We start from the raw sequence: 24,495 nt of genomic DNA on the forward strand, positions 1-24,495 counted from the left end.
ACATTACGTCCTGGATGAAGGCAGAACTAAAACTTAAACGCCTGTGGTTCCTGGTTCGAGTAGATTCTGTCACAAAATGACAGGAAAGAAAAATTAGAACGTTTTATATCAATTTCGATTTTACTTGTATTAAAACAGAATATAAGAAGTTTTTGCTTTAAATATTTAGGAATTCTGCTATTTAGGATAAATGAACAACTGCTGGTGTTCTAGGGATGATGAAGGAACGTCTAAACCCAACAGAACCCTGTTCTAGTTTCCCTAAAATGACAGTTACAGGTTCTACCTTTGTTTTAAAATGAAATAATTAGATGTTAATCTGATCTTTTTTATTCTATTTGTAGTGAAATGAGGTATTTAGAGTTTCTACTGAAGCAGAAATCGTTTCTGTCTGGAGTTTGACAACTGTCCAATAGGAAGTTAGGGCTTTGGAACGGACCAATCAGATCTCAGCTGCGGGTAGCGCCCCCGCCAATTGAACCGACCCACCTCCACTCGGCCCCGCCCCCTCGGTGGTGTTAACGGCCGGGCTCGGGTCCTGCAGAGCCCCGGAGCGGAGCGGGGAGTGTCGTCACGCGAGCGGATCAGAGTTGTCTCGCGAGCCCTCCCGACGTGAAGGCGCCTGAACTCCCGCGCGAGGCGCGCAGCCGTCACGTGTCTTTCCGGTCGGATTTAAAGTCACCCTGACACGTTTATGCTAACCGGCTAGTTAGCAGCGATGTTTGCGTGGCGCGGGCTGCAGCGGGACTTCCGGTCGCTTCGGGGACTCCTGACCGTCACGCGGGACGCGCAGCGCTGCTCGCGGCTCCCGGAAGGACGGCTGGGCTCGAGACGCTGCCTGAGAACGAGCGCACGTGTCTACATTGACGTCATTAAAGGTGGGTGTGACGTCATCAAGCTAATCACGTCACTGCTGAGATTGTGTTTAAATAGCACCGACGTCATCAGGTGGGATGTGGAAAAAGAAGGTGGTTATGATGGAGTACTGTACCTTTAAATATGTAAATGAGTAACAGTAGCGCCGCCTGGAGGCGTTGTGACGTCACCTGATCCTCTTGATGGCCCTGTCAGACCTGGAGCGGCACCTGGCGTCCGGGGCCCGGAAGGTGGCCGACGCCCTTCCGGGGAGCAGCTGGAGCCCCATCGAGATCAACCCCAACCTGCCGCCGGAGTGCGCCGACATCGTCATCGTGGGCGGCGGCGTGGTGGGCTGGTCCATCGCCTATTGGCTGAAGAGGAAGGAGCGGGTCCGCGAGGCGCTGAAGGTGGTGGTGGTGGAGCGGGACCCCACGGTGAGTCGTCTGCGGCGATGCCTGACGCGCGTGGGTTGTGCTATGCTAGCTGACGCGCGTCAGGTGTTAGCTATAGCGTGTGTTGTGCTATGCTAGCTGACACGCGTCAGGTGTTAGCCGTAGCGTGTGTTGTGCTATGCTAGCTGACACGCGTCAGGTGTTAGCCGTAGCGTGTGTTGTGCTATGCTAGCTGACACGCGTCAGGTGTTAGCCGTAGCGTGTGTTGTGCTATGCTGGCTGACGCGCGTCAGGTGTTAGCTATAGCGTGTGTTGTGCTATGCTAGCTGACGCGGTCTCGTCGTCTCCCCAGTACGGCCGGTGTTCCACCGTCTTGTCCGCCGGCGGGATCCGGCAGCAGTTCTCCCTGCAGGAGAACGTCTACCTGTCCATGGTGTCTGCAGACTTCATGAGGAACATCAACGTAGGTCCACTGATGCTAAGCTAACGGGCTAGCTGGGATTCTCCTGTGTTCTCATTGGCTCCTGATTCCTCAGGACTACCTGGGCGTCTTGAATGAAGACCCGGTGGACATCCAGTTCACCCAGTCCGGCTACCTGTTCCTGGCTGGAGAGGAGGGGGCAGAGGTCATGCAGGAGAACCACGAGGTCCAGAGGTGATCCCGTAGCACCGCCCCATGCCTGCTGGCTCCTGATTGGCTCCTAATCCTGTGGTTCTGTTGCAGGAAAGCCGGCGCCAAGGTGTTGCTTCTGTCTCCGACGCAGCTGAAGCACAAGTTTCCCTGGCTGAACACGGAGGGCGTGGCCCTCGCCTCGTACGGTGAGCTCAGCCAATCCGGTTGGCCCGTGATCGCTGGGGGCGGTTGTGTTAGCGTGGCTAACAACACGATGTCAAGGGCGGAACGACCAGTCCAGTCTGTCCAAGAAGACGTGTCAGTTAGCGTTAGCATCTCTGAAGCAGCAGCTAGCGTTAGCATGTCTGAAGCAGCAGCTAGCGTTAGCATGTCTGAAGCAGCAGCTAGCGTTAGCATGTCTGAAGCAGCAGCTAGCGTTAGCATGTCTGAAGCAGCAGCTAGCGTTAGCATGTCTGAAGCAGCAGCTAGCGTTAGCATGTCTGAAGCAGCAGCTAGCGTTAGCATGTCTGAAGCAGCAGCTAGCGTTAGCATGTCTGAAGCAGCAGCTAGCGTTAGCGTGTCTGACGCTCCTTCCTGCTTCAGGGCTGGAGAACGAGGGCTGGCTCGACCCCTGGTCGCTGCTCAATGCCTTCAGGAGGAAGGCCGTGTCCATGGGGGTCATACCGTGTCACGGAGAGGTCACAGGTGAGTCCGTCATCACCTTCATCACCTTCATCATCATCACGTCTTACCTGCTGGGCGTGTCTAGAAAACAGATTCTTTGTCAAAATGTGTTTTTGTTGTTCGTTTCCATGGAAACCCTGAAGTATGACATCATCATGTCGTTGGGTGTTGATGTATTTATTGATCAGCTGACTGCTGTCGTCTATAGACTTAAAACACACGACCAACGTGATGAAGACGTCTGACGGTGAAAAAAGGACTATGAAGAGGATCAAGTCGGTTCAGGTGACCTGGCTCCACCCTGCTCTGCTCTGATTGGCTGATGGATTAGCAACGTTGTGGTGCTCAGCTAAACGTGTGTGTGTGTGTGTGTGTGTGTGTGTGTGTGTGTGTGTGTGTGTGTCGGGACCAGGTCCAGATGCCCAACAGCCTGGAGTTCCAGCCGGTGGACTGCACCATCGTGGTGAACGCGGCCGGGGCGTTCTCTGGTAGACTGACCCAGATGATTGGGGTCCCCCTCCCTGTGGAGCCCCGGAAAAGGTGGGCCCCCCCACCTAGAACCAATCAGCTCTGAGAGGCCGGTGGTGTAGAAGCCCCCTAGTGGTGGAAACTAAACACTGCATGAAACAGGATGAGCAGTTTAACCCTTCGGCTGCTGTGCTCAGGTACATCTATGTGGTCCACTGTCCCGGCGGTCCCGGACTGGACTCCCCCTTATTGATCGACTCCTCAGGAATCTTCTTCAGGAGGGAGGGGCTAGGAGGGAACTACATCACGGGGGCGTCGCCCACGGAGGTTAGCACCTGAATGATAGCATTAGCAATCATGAATGTTCCTCAGACGGTCAGACTGACTCCGCCCATCCTCAGGAGGAGGAGCCAGACGCCACCGACCTGGAGGTGGACCACCAGTTCTTTGAGGACAGGATTTGGCCCCATCTGGCCAATCGCGTTCCAGTGTTTGAGAGGCTGAAGGTAGGCCTGAGTTCATTGGTTCCTGGTCAGTGACGCTGTAAGAAATCAAAATGATGGTCAACCCGTTTAAACGGCACCGATACCAGAACATATATAACGCTAACAGTGTGAAGCGTTGTGACATATCTATACAGTGTTTTTTAATACATATTAGCTCATTCCACATACTTCTTTATATTGTACATTTCTGTTTATTGAGAATTTTACTGCTTAATGTGCTTTTAATTGCCCCCTTGGGGACAAAGGCTTTTCATTTGAATTGAAATGATTTAACCTGATACAGTAGAGCCTACAGTAGAATCTACAGAGATGAGTTGAATCTGTTCCCAGAGTGAACTAAAACAAGATCCAAAATTCATTTCAGTCCGTTCCAGCATGTATAAAAAGCGCTAAAACCCCCTAAAACAGGGAGTCAAACTCTTTTCCACTGGGGGCCACATCATCAAGCATCACAGCTGTCCTCAAAGGGCCAGATGTAACTAATAAATGTAACTAAATGTAACTCAGTGTAATGTAACTAAATGTAACTACTCCTTAATGTAACTAATAAATGTAACTAAATGTAACTCAGTGTAATGTAACTAAATGTAACTACTCCTTAATGTAACTAATAAATGTAACTAAATGTAACTCAGTGTAATGTAACTAAATGTAACTACTCCTTAATGTAACTAATAAATGTAACTAAATGTAACTCAGTGTAATGTAACTAAATGTAACTACTCCTTAATGTAACTAATAAATGTAACTAAATGTAACTCAGTGTAATGTAACTAAATGTAACTACTCCTTAATGTAACTAATAAATGTAACTAAATGTAACTCAGTGTAATGTAACTAAATGTAACTACTCCTTAATGTAACTAATAAATGTAACTAAATGTAACTCAGTGTAATGTAACTAAATGTAACTACTCCTTAATGTAACTAATAAATGTAACTAAATGTAACTCAGTGTAATGTAACTAAATGTAACTACTCCTTAATGTAACTAATAAATGTAACTAAATGTAACTCAGTGTAATGTAACTAAATGTAACTACTCCTTAATGTAACTAATAAATGTAACTAAATGTAACTCAGTGTAATGTCACTAAATGTAACTACTCCTTAATGTAACTAATAAATGTAACTAAATGTAACTCAGTGTAATGTCACTAAATGTAACTACTCCTTAATGTAACTAATAAATGTAACTAAATGTAACTCAGTGTAATGTAACTAAATGTAACTACTCCTTAATGTAACTAAATGTAACTCAGTGTAATGTAACTAAATGTAACTACTCCTTAATGTAACTAATAAATGTAACTAAATGTAACTCAGTGTAATGTAACTAAATGTAACTACTCCTTAATGTAACTAATAAATGTAACTAAATGTAACTCAGTGTAATGTCACTAAATGTAACTACTCCTTAATGTAACTAAATGTAACTCAGTGTAATGTAACTAAATGTAACTACTCCTTAATGTAACTAATAAATGTAACTAAATGTAACTCAGTGTAATGTCACTAAATGTAACTACTCCTTAATGTAACTAATAAATGTAAATGTAACTCAGTGTAATGTAACTAAATGTAACTACTCCTTAATGTAACTAAATGTAATTCAGTGTAATGTAACTAAATGTAACTACTCCTTAATGTAACTAATCAATGTAACTAAATGTAACTCAGTGTAATGTAACTAAATGTAACTACTCCTTAATGTAACTAAATGTAACTCAGTGTAATGTAACTAAATGTAACTACTCCTTAATGTAACTAATCAATGTAACTAAATGTAACTCAGTGTAATGTAACTAAATGTAACTACTCCTTAATGTAACTAATAAATGTAACTAAATGTAACTCAGTGTAATGTAACTAAATGTAACTACTCCTTAATGTAACTAATAAATGTAACTAAATGTAACTCAGTGTAATGTAACTAAATGTAACTACTCCTTAATGTAACTAATAAATGTAACTAAATGTAACTCAGTGTAATGTAACTAAATGTAACTACTCCTTAATGTAACTAATAAATGTAACTAAATGTAACTCAGTGTAATGTAACTAAATGTAACTACTCCTTAATGTAACTAATAAATGTAACTAAATGTAACTCAGTGTAATGTAACTAAATGTAACTACTCCTTAATGTAACTAATAAATGTAACTAAATGTAACTCAGTGTAATGTAACTAAATGTAACTACTCCTTAATGTAACTAATAAATGTAACTAAATGTAACTCAGTGTAATGTAACTAAATGTAACTACTCCTTAATGTAACTAATAAATGTAACTAAATGTAACTCAGTGTAATGTAACTAAATGTAACTACTCCTTAATGTTAAATAACTGAATTTCTGACTGATTCTAGTTCCAAACATTACAGTTAGACAGAAAAAACATGTTTGTTTGTTTCTCTGTTCTAACATAAATCCTTTTCATTTGTCAGGTTATTAAACCCACAGAACTCCATCAATCAAGGATCAAACTATCAATCAATAAAGAAAAATAACATCAGACACAAGTTAGGACGTTAACTTTGTTCACAACGTTTAGTCAGAGTTGAGATGGGCTGAACTACTGCATTGTGGGAAATGTAGTTTTGGTCAGAGCACACTTGTTTACCAATTTATTATAGGGCGGCAGTGGCTCAGCGGTACAGCGGGTCGTCCAATGATCTGAGATCGGCGGTTCAATTCCCGCTCCCCCCAAAACACCCGGAGGTGAGCTGACAGTGGGAGGTGTCAGCTCACCTCCAGAGCACTGCTGAGGCGCCGTTGAGCAAGGCGCTGTCCCCCTTACAAGTTGCTCATTTGGGACGCACCAAGAGGAGCTGCTCGCCACTCTATCTCCTCTGCATAAGTACAGGCCCCCTGTGTGTGTGTGTGTGTGTGTGTGTGTGTGTGTGTGTGTGTGTGTGTGTGTGTGTGTGTGTGTGTGTGTGTGTGTGTTCAGGGCCTGTACTCACTAACTAACATGCATGTGATATGATTTGGACTAACTAGAGGGTGCCACTGATGTCCTGTTGGGGATTAGACGAGTATATGAACTATAAATGAATTGTAGACACTCTGACCCTTAATGCTGTCTTGGGCCACATAAAATAAAACTGCATAAAATGATGGTGGGGGCCACGTTTGGCCCCCGGGCCTTGAGTTTGACACATGTTCCCTAAACTATGCTTGCTGTTGGTTCTGTTCCTCTGCGGTCAGGTGACCGGCGCGTGGGCGGGGTATTACGACTACAACACCTTTGACCAGAACGCCATCGTGGGCGTCCACCCGTCTGTCTGTAACATGTACCTGGCCACCGGCTTCAGCGGCCACGGCCTGCAGCAGTCGCCCGCCGTGGGCCGGGCGGTGGCCGAGCTCATCGTGGACGGGAGCTTCCAGACTCTGGACCTGAGCGGCTTCGACTTCAGACGGATTCTGGCCGACAAACCGATGCTGGAGAGAAACATCGTGTAGAGAAGTGGAACCTGACCCGCAGCGCCGCACTGCAGCGCCTGGGACTGAAGGGCTCTGGGGTCACCATGGAGACGGGGAACTCTTCATTTTATTCTCTCCATCCCTCACTGGTGATGAATTAAATGATGGGGGGGCAGCGGTTAGCGCTGCGACAAGGTTGTGGGTTCTATTCCTTTCTGTGTGAAGTTTCCATGTTCTCCACGTGTCTGTCTGGGTTCCTCACACCTCCAGAAGCTAAAGCTGGTGGAGAACAAACCCACCGCCATTCTGGGTGTCCCTCAGATCGACTGGCGACTCATCCAGGGTGTAACCCGCCTCTCGCCAGTAGCCAGCTGGGACGGGTTCCAGCAGAACCCAGAGACGGGTTAGGATAAGAGGCTGAAGACGAGACGACAGTCCAGGTTCACACAGTGAAACGGTCCAGGTTCACGCAGTGAAACGGTCCAGGTTCACGCGGTGACCAACGGTCCAGGTTCACGCGGTGACCAACGGTCCAGGTTCACGTGGTGAAACGGTCCAGGTTCACGCGGTGAAACGGTCCAGGTTCACGCGGTGAAACGGTTCCTGTTGGAACGTTTCCCAGCTGACTGCAGGTGAGGGGCGGGGTACACCCTGGATCAGCCGTCATCATCAATCTTGGGGGTGGAGCATCTGAATCAGGTAGTTATTGGTTACGCTGGATTAGAATGTGATGAAATCAGAACCAATACCCTCATAACTTGATTGATTGATTGATTGATTGATAGATGCTGTATTTATCCAGAGGGAACTAATGTGTAACCAGTCGTGTTAGTTTGGGGGATGGTCTCTTATTGGCTCCGCCTCTTTCTCTTGTACAATCTGGTTTAAATTAAACTGATTGACCTTTCAGGATGAGGCATTTTTATTCACCATCTGATTGATTGATGGATCAATTGAGGGATTGATTGATTACTCAGTCACGTTCCACGGGAGCACCATGCTCCTGTTTCGCTAAACTGGTCTCCGGTGGTGATGTCACTGGCGCCGCTCGGTTAGCCGCTCCACACCGGTTAGCATCTGGTTGTTTCGTCATAACTGTCAAACTGAATTTCTCAGAAATAATCATTGATCCGGATGAAACTGATCAATGGTTTTATCCATGTTCCAGGGCTGCTGGAGGTTTGACTTCGATCAATCGGTCAGATTAAAAGCCGTTTTCTAACCGGTGTTGTGTCGTTGGTCCTTCGTCCAGATCCAGGATCTGATTCGCTGAAACGCCGAAGAGGAAAACTAACATTTAATTAAAGTCACAGCAACTCCTTAGAAATGATGAATTTATTTAATGTCAGCATTAACGAGAGCCTCCGACGGGGCGTGGTCTGGTTCATCATCACGCGTGTCGTTACAGTTGAAACCTATCAGGATGGATGTCTGATCGATTGTATTGATTGTCGGCGGCTCCGACCTGATCGTTGTTTTAATAACAGGTTCAGAATCACCTTTACAATGACAGGATGAAGGTGTGACGCTAGCAGCTAGCAGCTAGCAGCAGTTAATGGTTCACCAGTATGAGCTGGTCTCCCAGGCTGAACTAGACTTCAAGTGTGAAGCTCAGTGTGAGCGGATTGTCAACTGGTTTTACTCCAGTTTTGAACTGAGGTGAAGAGGTGAAGAAGCGTGTCCAGGCAGGATGGAACGGGTGGAGGAAAGTGTCAGGTGTGATGTGTGATAGAAGAGTTTCAGCTAAAATGAAAGGAAAGGTGTACAAAACTGTGGTGAGACCAGCGATGTTGTTTGGTCTAGAGACAGTGTCCCTGAGGAAAAGACAGGAGACAGAGCTGGAGGTAGCAGAGATGAAGATGCTGAGGTTCTCTCTGGGAGTGACCAGGATGGATAGGATCAGGAATGAGTCCATCAGAGGGACAGCACATGTTAGAGGTTCTGGAGATAAAGTCAGAGAGGCCAGACTGAGATGGTTTGGACATGTCCAGAGGAGAGATAGTGAATATATTGGTAGAAGGATGCTGAGTTCTGACCCTGATGGGAAAGAAGAAGATAAAATTGTCTTCCTCCAGTTTGAACTGGTCTTCCCCCAGTCTGCACTACTCGCCCCCCCTCTGAACTGGTGGTCCCCCCATTGGTCCTTTTAGATGCTAATGTGCGGTCGCTCTGCGGTTGGGGGAGGGGCCGGTGAAGGGTTTCTTTGTGGGACTAAATCCTAAATGTTCTCACGGCGGCTCCTTCACAAAGGCTCTGAGGGCTTCCAGAACATTCCCCCACCTCGCCATGGAGCGTCAGCCTCCGTGGACCAGTCCCAGTGGAGCTACTGGTGGAGGAGGGCCGGCCCCCACTGGGACCCACGTCCTGCTGCTGTGTGGGACCAGTGTACGCGCTGGCATGTGGCTGGGATTAGAACATTTCACTGTGGATTAAAATCCTTCCAACGCCTCCATGACGACTGGCTGGGAGGAAAGAGAGTGAAGTTCAGCAGAGAACCAGTGAGGACTGGGAGCACTGGACTGGGAGCACTGGACTGGGAGCACTGGACTGGGAGCACTGGACTGGGAGCACTGGACTGGGAGCACTGGACTGGGAGCACTGGACTGGGAGCAGGTACATACCCACACCCCGATGCTGCTGATGCTGAATGGACTCATGTTTGTCAATAATCGTTTATATTTATTGGACTGATCAATAACTTAAAAGTCTTTCTGATAATTCTAGAAAATACAAAGAAGAAAAATCATTTTATGAAACAAGACAAACATTTCTGTTATCAAACTGACAGAACGTCAGTGAGTTCTGGATTAAAAATGACCGTAATCATAGTTTTAATAATTAACAAAGGTTTTGTTTTTGTCACCAGACGCTGAGAACTCCAAACTAATGTCAGCATTTTTAAGTTGATGCAAAAATTAAACCAAATTGAAAATTTAGATTCTGGTCCTGATCCAGATGCTCGTCTGGATCCAGAATCTTTTTACATAATTTAAATCGCAAATCCTTTTTATTTTGTGCGTAACTTCGACTGTTTGTTTCCTCCATCATGTACTGCTGCTTTTACTTTCATTTATGTCCTGAATAAACTTTTAATGCCTTTAATTAACTCTGAATCCGCATCTGGATGAAGTTTGAAGTCAATTTACTGACTTCTGGATCTCGGTTGAGGTGTTATTTAGGACCTGCGTGTTTGCCGCTGTCCCGTCTTTGGCTAACGTTAGATAGGAAGGGGTCGTCCGGTGAGATACGTGGACCCAGGTCCATCCTGATCTTGTCCCCCCCCCCTCTGGATGCAGGATGTTCCGGCTGCTCAAGGGTCACATCCAACCGGCCGGACGCCGAAGTCGAAAGACTCGCCTGGTCACCAAAGACGGACGATGCAACATCGAGTTTGGCAACATCGAGTACAGCAACCACTTTGCGTACCTTCTGGACTTCTGGACCACCTTCGTGGAGATCCGCTGGCGCTTCGTTCTCCTGCTGTTCGTGGCTTCGTTCACCGGCAGCTGGTTCGTCTTCAGCCTGCTGTGGTACTGGATCGCCAAGAGCAACGGGGACCTGATGGGTCAGAACCGGACCGATGAGCACATCCGGTGCGTGGACAACGTCCATGGCCTCACCACGGCCTTCCTCTACTCCCTGGAGACTCAGACCACCATCGGGTACGGCGGCAGGGCGCTGACCGGGCACTGCGCCGGCACCGTGGCGCTCATCATCGTCCAGTCTCTGATCGGAGTCTTCATCAACTGCTTCATGTGTGGCGTCATCCTGGCCAAGATCTCCTTACCCAAGAAACGAGCAAAGACCGTCACCTTCAGCGACAAGGCGGTCATCTGCCTGAAGACAGGAAGTCTGTGCCTCCTGATCCGAGTCGCCAACCTACGAAAGACTTTACTGATTGGCAGCCAGATCTACGGCAAGCTGCTGAGGACATCCACCACCCCAGACGGAGAGACTGTCATCCTGGACCAGGTGGACATCGACTTCACGGTTGATGCCGGGAAGTACAACCTGTTCTTCGTTTGCCCCCTGACCCTCTACCATGTGATCAACAGGTCCAGCCCGTTCTATGAACTTTCAGTCGACTCTTTGCCCCAGCAGGACTTCGAGCTGGTGGTCTTCCTGGATGGGATAGCCGAGTCCACCAGCTCCTCCTGTCAGGTCCGCACCTCCTACATCCCCCAAGAGATCCAGTGGGGGTACAGTTTCCTGCCCATCATTTCCCGCACCAAGACGGGGAAGTACCACGTGGACTTCTCCAACTTCTCCAAAAGTGTTCGGGTTTCCACGCCGCACTGCGTTCGCTGCTTCGAAACGGACTCGGACCAGAAGAACCACAACCAAGAAAACCACGGTAACCGGGAGAAGATGGGCATCGACAACTTGGGGTTCCAGGTGATCGACATTCACGACTCGGTGGACATCACCAAAATGTGAGGAAGCTCTGGAGGTGACGTGGAATAAAACGGTCTAATCAGAACATCTGAAGCCATCATAGACTCTCGTGAACTTTAAGGGTCTGATTCCATCCATACGTCCTGGTCTTCATTCAGACCAGGTCCAACTCCCTGATGCTGGTCAAACGGCACAATGGAAGGTCCAGAACCGAAGGGATGGGGTTTGGTTCCTTAATCATTAAGAAGGTCATGAGTTCACCAGCTGTAGTATAGTTTGGATGGAAGAAGAGGAATAAAGAAGCCCCGCCTCCATCAGGATGTGGGGGAGGGGGGTTGAATTGAGCTCCGTGATCAATCTGACACGCCGACAGGATCGAATGTTGTGGGGTTATTGATAACTCCGTTTATTAACAATTGACAATTCGTACGCAGACCTTTAAGAAAGGCGTAGAATAAATGTTCCCCGGGTAAAACTAACGTGAGATAATCATTTAAAGATCCACAGGTTTGGAATGAGGGTTCGCTTCTGGGGTGTTCTTCAGACAAATGGAGCTAGCTTAGCTTAGCCACGATTCCCTCTGTTCACAGGACAATCCCGACTGTCGTTAAACGGAATCTTGACTTGTGAAGTCACGCCTGGGTTTTCGTGATACTCGTATCTTCAGGCGGTTTCTGGAATGCGGTAAAAGTTGAAGGTTTGATGTCTCAGTCGTTATGTCGGTTGTTCCTCTGATCGCTGCCCTCGTGTCGACATGTTGAGACTCGATCGGAGACGGGATCTGAAGGAGTTATATAGTGAAGGGGCGGCGCCCTGGTAGTGTAGGTCGGTGTTTCATCATGTCGACACACTGGTTGCTAATAAATTAACATGAATGTAACGATGTCACACTGGAGCTACTAGTGGAATAAACCTTTGTACTGACTGACTCGTCTCTGTAGGTTCTCAGTTATCAGGTCAACATTCTCCTGAGATGTTTAAATCAGAGGCTTCTTCAGTTCTAGTGTCCAAGAACAACAAGTGTCCAAGTGTCCTATACCGGCACAGCTTTAGTTCACATCACTGAGACTCTTTTCTGATTGGCTCAACTCTGCAGGCTCACCTTGAATGTATTTTGTCACATCACAACTAATCCGCCATGATGTCACAAACAGACCCGCGGTCTTCCAGCAGACGCCACGCCCCTCTTCTGTCCTCTCTTTAGGTAAGTGAAGCTAACACACTGAGCTGTTCTGAAAGCCAGAAAAAGAATGCTGCCACCTGCTGGCTGATTACTTGGTTGGTGGATGTTTTGGTTGCTTAATTGATTGGTCAGTTTATTGATTTGTTTGGGTGATTTATTTGTTGGTTGAGCTATTAGAGTAGATCTATTAGAGTAAATCTTAAGTGGGATTTTTAGCATTTTAACAATGCTAACATGCTAGCTGCCCTCTGAGGCTATATAGGCCCAGTGCTGCTAAATGCTAAACCAAACATGCTAACATGATAACCAAGGAAAAGTAAACAAGTTCAGGTTTAGCAAGTTTGTTTACTGTGTTCATCATCTTGGTTTAGCATGCTAGCTGTAATATGCTATTTTGTGCGCTAAAGAGTACATCTGAACCTGAATGACCCTAAACTAAGACCTCATTATCTCAAACCAGTCCACGGTTAACTGTTCATCAGTAATCCATACAGCAGCTAATTAAACTGATTAATTATTGGAGCCTGAAGGGTTAACTGGCTGATCATGTGACGCAGAAACATCCATCACACCGATGCTTCAATTAACTGGTAATAAACCAGTTTAACCAGATGTTATGAATGTCTTCAGTGCAAAAAAGTGAGAACGATTAAATCATTTGAAGCTGCAGTATCTTTTTCAGCCACCAGGGGGAAACAGTTGCCTCGAAATGATCCCTGATGGAATTAATCAGGACTAAGTTATAAATAAATGTCATTGTTTTTCCTCACAAACGTTTGAATCCAGCAGATCAACGCCGGCCGACACGTCGGATGAAATCAGGCTGGAGGCGTTCAGACGACTGATGTCACAGCCAATCAGCTGCAGCGGAGAACACGAGCTAATAATATCACCACGACGACTGTCACACTGAACAGAACGTTAGGGAGGAACGCAGAGGAGACGAATGATCTGTATGGCGCCATCCTGGGTGATGAGGTCACTTCCTGTACGGTAGGTTCATCCAATCCCAGAACCAGAACGTTTGAAAATAAATGTAAATATTTTAGATCAGGTCCCACATAACATGGGAACATGGGCGTGGCCTGAGGTGAGGAAGAGGAGGGTCTACCTGTCTATGAAACTGTTTCTGGACCTGAACCCGTGTAGATGAGTGTGTTGCTGGTGATGATGTCATGACCCCCAGGACGCTACAGGAAACACCGTTTATTTGTTCCAAACACAACGTCTCTGAATAAAGTTTGTTCAAAGATTAAAAAAATATTTAATACAAATAACATTAAACGCGTTGGTGTCCTCCTCAGGGATCGGGTCCAAACAGGTCGAGAGGACCATCATCATCGACCAGGTTCTGAAACTGGACCTTGGAAACGGTCTTGTCCTCTGAAACGGGTTCTAACCAGAACGCCGCCTGATTCTGGATCAGTCCCTTCTTACGAGATAGTTCTTGAAGACTTCTGAGACCTGGACCTGGTCTATCGGTAGACCTCCGAGCCTATTGATAAACTTCCTGGTCTATCAGTAGACCTCCTGATCCTGGTCTATTGGTAGACCTCTTGGTCTATCGGTAGACCTGGTCTATTGGCAGACATTGTTGTCTATCGGTAGACCTACTGGTCTATCGGTAGAATTCCTGGTCCTGGTCTATCGGTAGACCTGGTCCCGGTCTATCGGTAGGGGGGTTCAGGCTGTTGGGGGTTTGGTCTGTACAGCTGCTGAACCCTCACAGCTCTCCCGTTGGCCGGCCAACCACCCGGTAACTGTCCGATGACCCGGAGGCCAACCGGCTGCCCCGGAGGAGGTGCGCCGCTGCTGAGGTTGTGGTTCTGCCCCGCCTCAGAGGGAGAGGAACTACCCTGGTACCCTAGAGCCCCTGTTGGGGGGGCAATGGGGTAATGTGGTAGGAGGATGGCTGGGGTGAGGCCATAGCGAACCTGGAACACTCTGAGGGGTCCGTGAGCCGTGAGGCCGTTGGGCCGCTGAGGCTCCTGGGGGGGGTCCGGACCCGTCTTCACCTCTGGGACCCGGCCCTCCGCCGGTTTGTCCGGCTGCTGCCGGGCCTGGTTCACCTCCTGGATCTTCTCCACCTGAGCCCGGCGGATGTGGTACGTCTTCCTGGAGTTCTGGAAGGAGTCCAGGAAGTCCTCCAGGCTCAGGTTCCTCTCCATGAACCTGTCCAGCAGTTCCTGTGGAGACGAAGACAGCGTGAGGAGACAGTTTGGCTCTGGAACTCCACCCACTTCCTCTTCCTCAGAGGAGGACGAAGAAGACTGAGAAGGACAGGAACTGGATCTGACCTCTGATTGGTCCTCTGCTCGGGTCACCTCTTCCTGCAGGAGGCCCTGGACTCGCTGTGGACTGTGCTTCTGGACCAGAGCCTCTGCAACGACAAGAGAACGTCATGTGACGATGAGGAAGAGGAGGAAGATGATGAAGAGGAGGCGTCAGGATCATTAAACCAGTTTAGATTTACTTTGTTTAAAACACAACAAGATCCACTGATGTTAGCTTCACCGGCTAACAGGATGAGTCGCTAACATTAGCTTCACTGGCCAATACGAAGAGTTGAAGCTAATGCTAACCTGACTGGCTGACACAAAGCGCCACTAGCTAGTTTGTCTGTCATTGGCCAGAGAACCTCTGATTGGAACAGCAGCCAATCAGATTGATCGATCGTGTCTCCAGAACACCGTGACCTGGTTGGCCTGCCGCGCCCGCCCTGATGATGCGACGCGTGCGTCCAGCTGGACCGCCATCAGGACCACCCACCAGAGACGACCTCAGACGGCGCCGCCGCTCAGAGTCATCAACGGGAACGCCCTGCAGGTCCACCTCCCCCCATCTGATGTAGGTCACACCCGGCTGCTCGTTCGCCTGGCTGTCACCTCTCATTACTCCCCCCGCGCCCCACAGATGCATTCTGGGTCATAAAGGACCCCCACCCCCCTCCCCTCCCCTTCAGAGGCTCAGGGAGAGAAGTTCCACTAGAATGGAGACGAATGATCTGACATGAGCATCTGTGGGGGGGGGGGGCTTCATCACTACCATCATCATCATCATCATCGTCTTCATCGTCTTCCATCATGTCGTCATGAAAACGCGCTGGTGCTAACGACGCTAATTTGGAAGCTAACAGATGCACACTTCCTGCAACAGGACCTCCAACCAATGACCTCCACTTAAATATCAGACTTTTCAAACTCCATGTCTCCATGGCAACCAGAGGGCCGTCACTGGATTAACCTATAGAACTGTTTGGACCGGTTGCTGCGGGAACGCCCTCCTGATCCACCATCCTCCTCTGAGCGTTGACGAAAATGAGGATCAGATGTTTAGCAGAGGAAGGACGAGCCCCCACCCATCCGCTCCGCTGGGGGGTGGGCAGGGGGGCCGCATCTGTGCGCACAGGAAGTTTAACATTCCAGACAACTTCCATCACCACCGGCAGCTGGATGGAACACGACCAAGCCTCGACATCACGTTGATGCAGGATTAATTCCATCACCTGCTGCAGCGCCGACTCGGCCAGGAGTCCACCACCAGGCCACGCCCCCTTCACCATGACAACTGATGGACGCTCCCCGCTGGCGTTGGTTACGCTCCGGTTCGTTCCCACGACTGTACTGGAGTCACGCTGAGCCGACGGAGGCTGGAGCTCATCCGACCAATCAGACGTGACCTTTTTGTTCCCGTCCTTTCAAAGTAAAGGTCGAGTGACTTACAGCTGAATCTGACCTTCATCACGTCTGACGGTGATGTTAGTCTTCATCGCCGTCGAGTTTTTAACTGTCTAAAGATTTTAAAACTTTATTTAAATGTTAATCTGACAACCAAGCTAGGCTAACTTTAGCGTCAGCGACAAGCTAACATAGCAGATGCTAATAGGTTGAACTCATTATTTTAATATGGTACAGAGTTAAAATCTGTAAATTTAGGGACTTCCTGTTGTTGTCCAGAAGGTGATTGTGCCGTTGTTTCATTGGTTGAGCAGTCTGTCCAGCTCTGATGGGTTCACCATGCTATCCCAGATGCTAACCCTCCTCATCCTCACCACCAGCTCCTCTTCAGATGTCTCTACCATCCTAAGTGAAACACCGTTCGTTGGTGGTTTGTGCTCACCCAGCTGACTCTGTTTTTCCCAGCATGCCGTTGCCAGGTTGGACAGCTGCCGATACTTCTCAGCCAGTAGCAGTCGGCCGTCGCAGAGGCGTGGCCTCCGGGCGAGGCTCTCCTCAGCCAGACTCCGATTGGACGTCAGCAGCGTCTCCCGGTCCACCTGCAGCTCCTGGAACTGGACAGAAGAGCAAACGTGAGAGCAAACGTATGGGACCCCCTCCCATCCCCCCGTTGGTTACCTTCACCGCCATCCTGACGCCCTGTTCATGGAGCATCTGGGTCACATTTTCTGGGTCAACCAGACGATGTTCAAAGGAATGTAGAGAATGTCGGAGAGCAACCAATCACAGGCCCCAAAACCAGCAGGGCTGGGTCGTGAGCCAGCAACCTGCTGCCATCTCCATCGTGAGTGGAGACACCTCAGATCACATGGTGGGTGTTTCCATGAGGGTTCCACGTCATCTGGTTCCAGTGGTGGGATGTGTGAACCCTCCTCTTCCTCACCAGATCCTACGTGACCCCCCCCACCCCGCTCGCGACTGGCAGGAGGCTGCAACGCGAAAACACGCTCCACACACATTGTCTCCAGACGGCGTCGCGTTTCCACGACGACGCCACCCTGATGTCGAGGGTCAGTGGTCTTTATTTAAACGCTATCATTAACGCGGTCAGTCAGCCATGATGCTATCTCGAACACGTTCCATATAGAGTCAGATTATTATTACATAACATCCTCTGGGGGGTTTATTATTAGCTAATGACAGATCAAGGAGCTCCTGCGTGGATCTGAACCATCTCCAGGTCCGTCTGTTCTTCACTGCTCAGCAGGAGTTCGTCTCCACTTCCTCCAGAATCTTTTGAAACCGTCCTCCTTCAGTCTGAACCCTCATCAGAGGTGGAAACAGTTCCGCCTTTGTTACGTGTTCCTCTACATGTGAACACAACACCCCGAGAACACGCGCGGCACAGAATGACCCCATCTGGTTCTACGGTCCCACCAGAACGGTGAAATCAGCTCGTCAAGACCTCACCACCACAGAAATGTAAGAATGTGTGTGTGTGTGTGTGTGTGTGTGTGTGTGTGTGTTATCACTTTACACCAGGAAGGTCACTTCAAGCCCCCAAACGCGCCTCTCAGAATGTAGAGCCACGCACACGGAATTCCTTTTAAAAATCCGTCCATTTTTCTTTTCCACGTTCAAACAAAGACACGCGGGCAAAATAAAACAACTTATAGTGATTTCCTATCGATACAGATCGATGATCGATTCGGCATTGATTCCGCACACACAGACCTCACGCATCACGGAAGAATGTCACTTTTATTTGGTTGAAGTCCGCTGGACGACGCGTCTCTCCCTCCCGACGAGGAGCTGTAAAAGTTCAAATCCTCCGGTAACGACTCCCGCTCCGTGTCCCGCACTGAAGCCGAACCGGATCCGGTTCCATCAGGAATGTAATGCGCCCCCCGGGGGTGTCTGCGTCACGCCTGGAACCCCGTGGGATGAAGAAAAGATGAACGGACGGGTTTCTAAAGGGAGTTCGGCCCCAGTCCGTGATGACGTTCCCAGCCCGTTTGGCGCATTAAACGGACTGGTCTCCGGTAATGGAACGCTCCCGTTTCCACGCTGGTATTAATGGGAGCGAACTGGAATGCGACCAGTGGCCACGCAGACAATCGATGCGCCTGGAAGCGGATTGTTCGGACCGGAACAATGAGAACAGATGAACTTGTGTCGGATCAGAACAAAGAGAGGAGAACCGGAGAACCGTGTGACCGGACGGAACGGGGCGAATGAAGCCGTAATAAGGCGGCGAACAGGCGGGCATTACCTTCTCATTGATCCGGATCATCCGGTCCGTTCGGTCGTCGTTGTGCAGCAGCTCCTGGAGCTCCGCGGCGCTCAGAGAACCGAATCCGTCCGGGCAGCAGCCGCCCGCCGCCGGGAGCGACATTTTAACCCGAGTCTGGGCTCCGGAACAGCCGTTACATCCCTCAGCGAGGCGCCCCGGTCCGCATGGGGCGTCAAGTGACCAGGAAGCCCCGCGGCCAGCGCTTCCTGGAGGCACCTTCAAAATAAAGTACACATAGGACGAAAACAGGCCGAACACGCTTATTTCCGAACCTTCATAATAAAACACACTTCCTGTCCACATTCATTAGATACACACCGTCTACATAATAATAATAATAATAATAATAATAATGATAGATTAGATTTATCTATATGTATGACTCATAACTGAGACGTTTCACGTCCGTACCTTCAAAATAAAACACTATTTCCGAACCTTCATAATAAAATTTCCTGTCCACTACTAATTAAACACACTGCACCTCAAATTAATAATAATAACTATTATTATCATGATTAAAGTAATAACGGATTAGATTTATATATACAGCATATGGATGTATTATAACGTATCACGTCCGTACCTTCAAAATAAAACACTCCTCCTTTTGATATCTCCAAAATAAACCAACACTTCATGTTATGAGTCACCTGACCACCACTAATTCACTTTACTGACATGGGACAGGTATTAATATTCCCATGTTTTACTGCAGAAAGTACTTTTACTCCTTAAGGAAGACTGAGATAATGAAACTTTGACTCGAGTTGAAGCGAGGCTTTGACTCTGATGTCCTCAGACAGTCGGCTGTTGGCTTTGGAACAGCCAGGAAATGAGCTCCGCTTTGGTTCCTGCTGTTGGTCAGAACCACAGAACCACTTCTGCTGACTGTTGCTGCTGCCGCTGCCAGACGGCGGTGGGACGCATCGACTCTGGTTTCCCCCAGAAAAGTCTCCCCTTCTGGGGGGACGGAGGACGTGTGTGGGACGCCAACACCAACCAGTCAGAAAGGGGGTTCTGTACAAAGTGTCACTCAGATTCAAATGTTAGGATGTTTGAAATAAATAGCATACCAATTGACTTTCAACAGCTTTACTATTCTAATCTTAACATAGACTCAAGAACTAGCCAGGAAATTACAATCATCTCCAGACTGAAGCAGGAACACGACGAAAATGTAAAGAACAGTTATGAGTTCAAATTAAAATGACGCTGACATGTTTAGAGCTACGGTCATTACAGAAAAAACTTTCTGTTTTTAATATCAAACAATTAAGTGAAACCATCAGCTGATCAGCAGATAACCGAGTCAAAGCGCCTCCTCCTATCCCAGGTCATCGTAGTCCTCGTCGTCATGGAGATCCTTATCATCTCCGATGTCGTCATAGTCTTCAGTGGAGGTGTCATCCACCACCTTCACGTAGTCAAACATCTCCTGTTCGTAGTCGGGTACATCCTGTTCGTAGTCGGGTACATCCTGTTCGTAGTCGGGTACATCCTGTTCGTAGTCGGGTTCATCCTGTTCGTAGTCGGGTACATCCTGTTGGTAGTCGGGTACATCCTGTTGGTAGTCGGGGACAACCTTTTCGTAGTCGTGTGTACTCTCCTCCATGTTCTCATGGCTTTCAGCTCCTGGAACAAATAAATCCGTGACGTGATGAAGAGAATCGCTTTCTGAACGTTTGCTCATCTGTCAAGTAATAGAAGTTCCTGCGACCACAGGAAGTCCTGCTCCTTCAGACTAACGTACAATTAGAATGATAACCGAGGGTCTGGAAAGGTTCGGGAACTCCTGGAGAACCTCTGACCCCTCAGAGCCTCGGAGACTCACCAGAGACGACCGGCGTGCGGACGAACGGAGGATCGTCAACCCTCTGCTGGTATTTGTTGCTCCTGAGACGTCAAGAACAGAAACGTTGAAAGAAACCGCCAGGAAGAGCTAACAGCTAGCAGCTAGTTAGCATAGCTTAGCATGAAGACTAAACATAGTAGCTGCTTAGCATAGCTTAGCATGAAGACTGAAACATGGCCTGGGTCTCTGGTTAGAAACACATTTCATATTGTTTCCAGTCTCCATGCTAAGCTAAGCTAACTGATTCTATTTAGCCAATGTGAAACTTTTTACAGCGGATAGAGGATGTATTTATATTTATATTTATATTTATATTTGTGTTTTACTCTGTGTTGAAGTCGGATCGCGATCGGAGGCTGGAGATTCTGTGTTTTCCTGCAAGAGACAAAAACATCCAGTGAGAGATGATTGTGGTGTCAAAACCAGTCTGAACCAGTAAAACCAGCGGCGGGGGTCGGGTCTCTGTGGTCCTGAGTAAATGCTGGAGGTGTGAGCAAACAGAACGTCCCACAACCTTCTGACCCTGAGACGTGACATCATCACCAGAACGATGTCACGTCTGAACATCAGGAACGGATGTGTCTTCTTCTTCTTGGTCCTTTTCTTCTCCTCCTCTTCCTCCTGCTCCTCCTCCTTTTCTCCATTCTAACCTGATACTTTCCTCCACCCGTTCTGTGTGGATCCGATTCTTCACCTCTGTACCAGACTCACCTTTGACCCCTAGTATTAAAGTCCTCCACCTTCGCTGGTTCTCGTCTCTTCCTCCACCTCTCCTCTGGTTTTTGCTGCTAACAGGAGCTAAATGCTAACGGTATCTTTAACTCTTGCGTGTCCCTCTGTGCTCAGACCATCAGGTCTGATTCTGTGATTCACGCGTGTGTAAAACACGTGTGTGAAGTTTCGTCCTACCTGCTCTGGAGATGCACTTGTTGATGAAGATGAAGACGAGTCCGATCAGCAGCGACACGACGACCATCCCGACCGTCACCCACAGCCAGAAGTGTTCACGCCAGGGATCCATTGTGCAGCCAGACTAAAGCAAACGCTCCCGTCCAGGATGGCGTGGAGACGTCTGATGATCGGAAAGAAGAACCTTCACTTCTCCTTTGTGACGCCGGCGGGTTATTCTGAGTCGCAAACCGCTATCTGGACGATCTCTGGGGACGGTTCACTTCCTGCTGCTGAAGATTGTCAGCAGAGAATTATTCAAATTATTCGTTTCACCCCAGAAGTTCTCTCCATTTTTCTTATCTCCTCCAACAGAACGCCGTCAGGACGTTTGTGTTTATCTGCAGGCCTCGTGTTTCCTGACCATGTCCAGCAAATAGACCGATCCCGGTGATTCACAACCAGCCAGAACGACAGTCTTTTCTAGACTGAGTTGGTCTTAATGCTCTAGATTACATGTGTCAAACCGAAGGCCCGGGGGCCAAATGTGGCCCTCCACATTTTATGTGGCCCTTGAGAGCATAAAAGGTCTGAGTGTCTAAAAATAAATAGGTCAAAAGTGTTCTTTGGACAATGCAGTCATTGAGCCCATTTGACCTCTGATTAAAATAACGTTACAATAAGTTTACTGGGATCGACGGATGTTTGGACATCAACACTGGACTTTATGAAATTCCAGTTAAGGCTTGGGTCCGGCTTGACTGGTTTAAGATTTTATAATTGGGGTGTTTTGTAGGAATGTTCACGGAGTGGTGACATCATCATCAGAGTGGTGACATCATCATCAGACTGGTGACATCATCATCACAGTGGTGACATCATCATCAGAGTGGTGACATCATCATCACTGGTGAAATCAGAGGACGGACATGAAAACTTGTCCAATCTGCTGCTGCTAGCGATGCTAATCTGGAAGCTAACAGACGTACACTTCCTGTTCAGGGAGGAGCAACAGGACCTCCGACCAATGAGCTCATCAGCTCCATTTGAACTGATGGAGGAACGCAGACTGCGGCGGTAATGATCACATGATCACATCATCCAATCAGATTCTAGATCCCCATCAGCAGCTTGTGAGGATGCTGATGGTTCTGGACCAGATTATTTCAACAAACATGAAACTCAGAACATACCTCACCTTTTTAAAGTACAGCTGTTCTCTTCAGTTGTTGTTTAGAACTGATTTATTTAGAACATCATGTTTTACATTTGCATTTCTACTTCAGAGACCTCTTCCGTGCTCCAGTGCCCACAGTCAGCGTCTGCATGTCTGCGCCTCCAAAAGTCACTTCTCATCTATGTGAGGAACCAAATCTGTCTGGTTTCAAGATGATACTGATCAGTCTGTGTGAAGTTAAACATGTTAATACATGTTTACGTCTCTTCATGTTGTCAATTTATTGATTTTAATCCCTGTATAATGAATTGTAAATTGTAAAGCAAACAATTTTGAAAGGTCTCACCGGAAGTTAGTAATTTAAGAATAATATACGTAACAGGAGCTCATTGATTTGTTAAATATGAGGGCAAACGGTAAACACAGCAGTGTAAGGTGACTGTTTAACACTGCAAGGGGTTATAATTTTTAGTTTCTATTCTTTGTGTCCCTCCTTCTGTTTTTTGAAGGGAAATAAACGCCAATAAACACGCGTCATCGCTAGAACATGTGTTTTATTTTGAAAGCACAACCGGAAGTTGTTCCCTCCACCCCCGCTAGCTTAACACGAGTTGTGATGTTAGCTTGTTTTCTGGGACGCTCCTAGCGCTCGTCCCGGTTCCCTGGTGATTCCCTCCGGCCCCCCCTGGAAGCCATGGCCGAGCAGGCCTCGGGACCCCCTCCGTCCACCCACCGTGACGGTAGGTCTGCGTATCGCTGGGGGGTTTCTGGCGGGGCGCTGGAGGCTGTGAGCGGCGGAGCAGCGGCCTCTGCCTCCACAGCAGCTCGTTAGCATCCGGGCGACGTGTCGCTGCTGTCCCCGCGGGGCGGCGGGGCTCCGTCCCCGGCCAGCAGCTCGGTCATGTGGGGGCATCATGTGGGGGCATCATGTGGGGGCATCCGCGCTGCTCGTCACGGGGAGTTCATGACGCTTCATAGGAGCGTTATGAAGCGTTCATGCATGAAGCTAACATTGTTATGTGTTAAACGCAGCCTGCTGTCAGGCTAGCTGTTAGCTTTAGCTAATCCACCGGACCCAGACGGCGGCCCGGCCTCGCTGCTCCGGCGGGGGTCACACGGATCCAATCGGGCGGTAATGCCCTCGGGACCCGGGGGTGGACCGGAGTGCGGGGGGGGGGGGTCCTGCAGGAGGTTCTCCCTCCGGTTTCCAAGCAGCGGTCCAGGGACCGTCCTGGAGCCCTGCAGGGAGCTGAGGTTCATTTAATCCTGACTCATTTAATCCTGACTCATTTAATCCTGACTCATTTAATCCTGACACGTGTAATCCTGGTTAGTTAACTGGATCTGTTTAGTTAGCACTCACCCATAGAGCTGATATTTTAGTTTTAGTGATGATTTAGGTTTAAATAAATGACATATTTTTGTGACTTCACATTCCAGCCTTCAGGAGCTATGCATCATGGGAAATGAAGTTGGCTCCAGATTTAATTCTTCAGTGAAACCACAGAGTAATGGATTTAACGGTGGCGCCTGAAAGCATCGCCTTCATCCCGGCTCACTTAGAGTCAGGATTTGATTCCTTTATCTGATCATGTGAATGAACCCCAGCCATCAATTAATCAATACTGAGTCTGATCAGCGATCAGGTGTCAGCAGGTAAATGGATCAAATCACCACCTGATCGCAAACGTGTTCTAAACCCGTTTAATATAAATATCACTGATTATTCTAAGCTTATTGATTTTTGTACTTCTTTCACCAAACCAAGCATTTTCTAATTTTTTGATGATAGATTATTGATTTTCTTTTCTTGCTTTTGCTGTTCAGCTTTGGGTTTTAAATGATTTCATATTTCACACAACTGTCCGTTTCGTGGTCTGTGATGAATGTGGTTTAAGTGGGTGTGAACGGTTCACGCAGGAATCGGATGTGTGTGTGTGAATCAGTGTGTTCTCGTTCTTGGATTAACTTCTTCTAGTTTTCACACGGTGTAAAGAATGTGATCACGTGACCCAAACCAGATCTGACTAATCGGATCACTTCCTCCCTTAATGATGGGATGTGAGCACCGGGTGTGAA

At 48.1% G+C, this 24,495-nt stretch overlaps 5 protein-coding genes across 7 annotated transcripts in view; 3 read left to right on the forward strand and 2 right to left on the reverse strand.

The window, feature by feature from the left end:
- Window positions 1–511: 511 nt before the first annotated feature.
- Window positions 512–8,273, forward strand: foxred1 (FAD-dependent oxidoreductase domain containing 1). The gene is made up of 11 exons (XM_068330625.1): window positions 512–878; window positions 1,072–1,292; window positions 1,603–1,713; window positions 1,787–1,905; window positions 1,975–2,069; window positions 2,467–2,568; window positions 2,756–2,832; window positions 2,960–3,087; window positions 3,213–3,342; window positions 3,417–3,521; window positions 6,733–8,273. The coding sequence occupies exons 1-11, from the start codon at window positions 719–721 to the stop codon at window positions 6,985–6,987; spliced, it is 1,503 nt and encodes a 500-aa protein (XP_068186726.1). The 5' UTR covers window positions 512–718; the 3' UTR covers window positions 6,988–8,273.
- Window positions 8,274–9,427: 1,154 nt separating this feature from the next.
- kcnj1b (potassium inwardly rectifying channel subfamily J member 1b) lies at window positions 9,428–13,588 on the forward strand. Of its 2 annotated transcripts, none has more exons than XM_068330626.1 (2): window positions 9,428–9,561; window positions 10,245–12,470. In XM_068330626.1, exon 2 carries the CDS (start codon window positions 10,246–10,248, stop codon window positions 11,383–11,385), a length of 1,140 nt encoding a protein of 379 aa, XP_068186727.1. In that variant the 5' UTR covers window positions 9,428–9,561; window position 10,245; the 3' UTR covers window positions 11,386–12,470. The 2 variants fall into 2 exon arrangements, 1 of the variants encoding a protein (XP_068186727.1); XR_011037794.1 differs by lacking the exon at window positions 9,428–9,561 and adding an exon at window positions 13,316–13,588 and having other exon boundaries at window positions 10,246–12,547.
- Window positions 13,589–13,788: 200 nt separating this feature from the next.
- vps37d (VPS37D subunit of ESCRT-I) lies at window positions 13,789–18,800 on the reverse strand. The gene is made up of 4 exons (XM_068330628.1): window positions 18,476–18,800; window positions 16,646–16,817; window positions 14,824–14,906; window positions 13,789–14,712 (listed from the first exon to the last, which is right to left on the reverse strand). The coding sequence occupies exons 1-4, from the start codon at window positions 18,797–18,799 to the stop codon at window positions 14,194–14,196; spliced, it is 1,098 nt and encodes a 365-aa protein (XP_068186729.1). The 5' UTR covers window position 18,800; the 3' UTR covers window positions 13,789–14,193.
- A 293-nt stretch (window positions 18,801–19,093) lies between these two features.
- On the reverse strand, window positions 19,094–22,460 carry LOC137606282 (uncharacterized). 2 transcript variants are annotated; one of them, XM_068331477.1, is made up of 5 exons: window positions 22,438–22,460; window positions 21,261–21,423; window positions 20,678–20,726; window positions 20,331–20,392; window positions 19,094–20,131 (listed from the first exon to the last, which is right to left on the reverse strand). In XM_068331477.1, exons 2-5 carry the CDS (start codon window positions 21,370–21,372, stop codon window positions 19,824–19,826), a joined length of 531 nt encoding a protein of 176 aa, XP_068187578.1. In that variant the 5' UTR covers window positions 21,373–21,423; window positions 22,438–22,460; the 3' UTR covers window positions 19,094–19,823. The 2 variants fall into 2 exon arrangements, with proteins under 2 accessions (XP_068187578.1, XP_068187577.1); XM_068331476.1 differs by lacking the exon at window positions 22,438–22,460 and having other exon boundaries at window positions 21,261–21,768.
- A 537-nt stretch (window positions 22,461–22,997) lies between these two features.
- Window positions 22,998–24,495, forward strand: part of rabep1 (rabaptin, RAB GTPase binding effector protein 1) — a 12,600-nt gene continuing 11,102 nt past the window's right edge. Inside the window, exon 1 of the mRNA XM_068331432.1 lies at window positions 22,998–23,156. Within this exon, the coding sequence (XP_068187533.1) occupies window positions 23,111–23,156 (46 nt within the window). The 5' untranslated portion in view covers window positions 22,998–23,110. The remainder of the gene's footprint in view (window positions 23,157–24,495) is intronic.

This window comes from Antennarius striatus, chromosome 13 (genome assembly GCF_040054535.1).
Source record: "Antennarius striatus isolate MH-2024 chromosome 13, ASM4005453v1, whole genome shotgun sequence".
Lineage (NCBI taxonomy): Eukaryota > Metazoa > Chordata > Actinopteri > Lophiiformes > Antennariidae > Antennarius > Antennarius striatus.

What these genes read in the sequence shown, in the direction of transcription:
- kcnj1b (XM_068330626.1), top strand. Translation starts at nt 10,246, where the DNA reads ATGTTCCGGCTGCTCAAGGGTCACATCCAACCGGCCGGACGCCGAAGT.
- LOC137606282 (XM_068331477.1), bottom strand. Translation starts at nt 21,372, where the DNA reads ATGGATCCCTGGCGTGAACACTTCTGGCTGTGGGTGACGGTCGGGATG. An exon ending in CGATCCGACTTCAACACAGA is followed by an intron (nt 20,393 to 20,677) that starts GTAAAACACAAA and finishes TTGACGTCTCAG; the next exon opens with GAGCAACAAATACCAGCAGA. An exon ending in CCGCACGCCGGTCGTCTCTG is followed by an intron (nt 20,132 to 20,330) that starts GTGAGTCTCCGA and finishes TATTTGTTCCAG; the next exon opens with GAGCTGAAAGCCATGAGAAC.
- vps37d (XM_068330628.1), bottom strand. Translation starts at nt 18,799, where the DNA reads ATGTGGACAGGAAGTGTGTTTTATTATGAAGGTTCGGAAATAAGCGTG. An exon ending in TGATCCGGATCAATGAGAAG is followed by an intron (nt 16,818 to 18,475) that starts GTAATGCCCGCC and finishes TCTTCTGTCCAG; the next exon opens with TTCCAGGAGCTGCAGGTGGA. An exon ending in GGAAAAACAGAGTCAGCTGG is followed by an intron (nt 14,907 to 16,645) that starts GTGAGCACAAAC and finishes TTGTCGTTGCAG; the next exon opens with AGGCTCTGGTCCAGAAGCAC.
- foxred1 (XM_068330625.1), top strand. Translation starts at nt 719, where the DNA reads ATGTTTGCGTGGCGCGGGCTGCAGCGGGACTTCCGGTCGCTTCGGGGA. An exon ending in CGTGGCCCTCGCCTCGTACG is followed by an intron (nt 2,070 to 2,466) that starts GTGAGCTCAGCC and finishes TTCCTGCTTCAG; the next exon opens with GGCTGGAGAACGAGGGCTGG. An exon ending in CAGTGTTTGAGAGGCTGAAG is followed by an intron (nt 3,522 to 6,732) that starts GTAGGCCTGAGT and finishes CTCTGCGGTCAG; the next exon opens with GTGACCGGCGCGTGGGCGGG.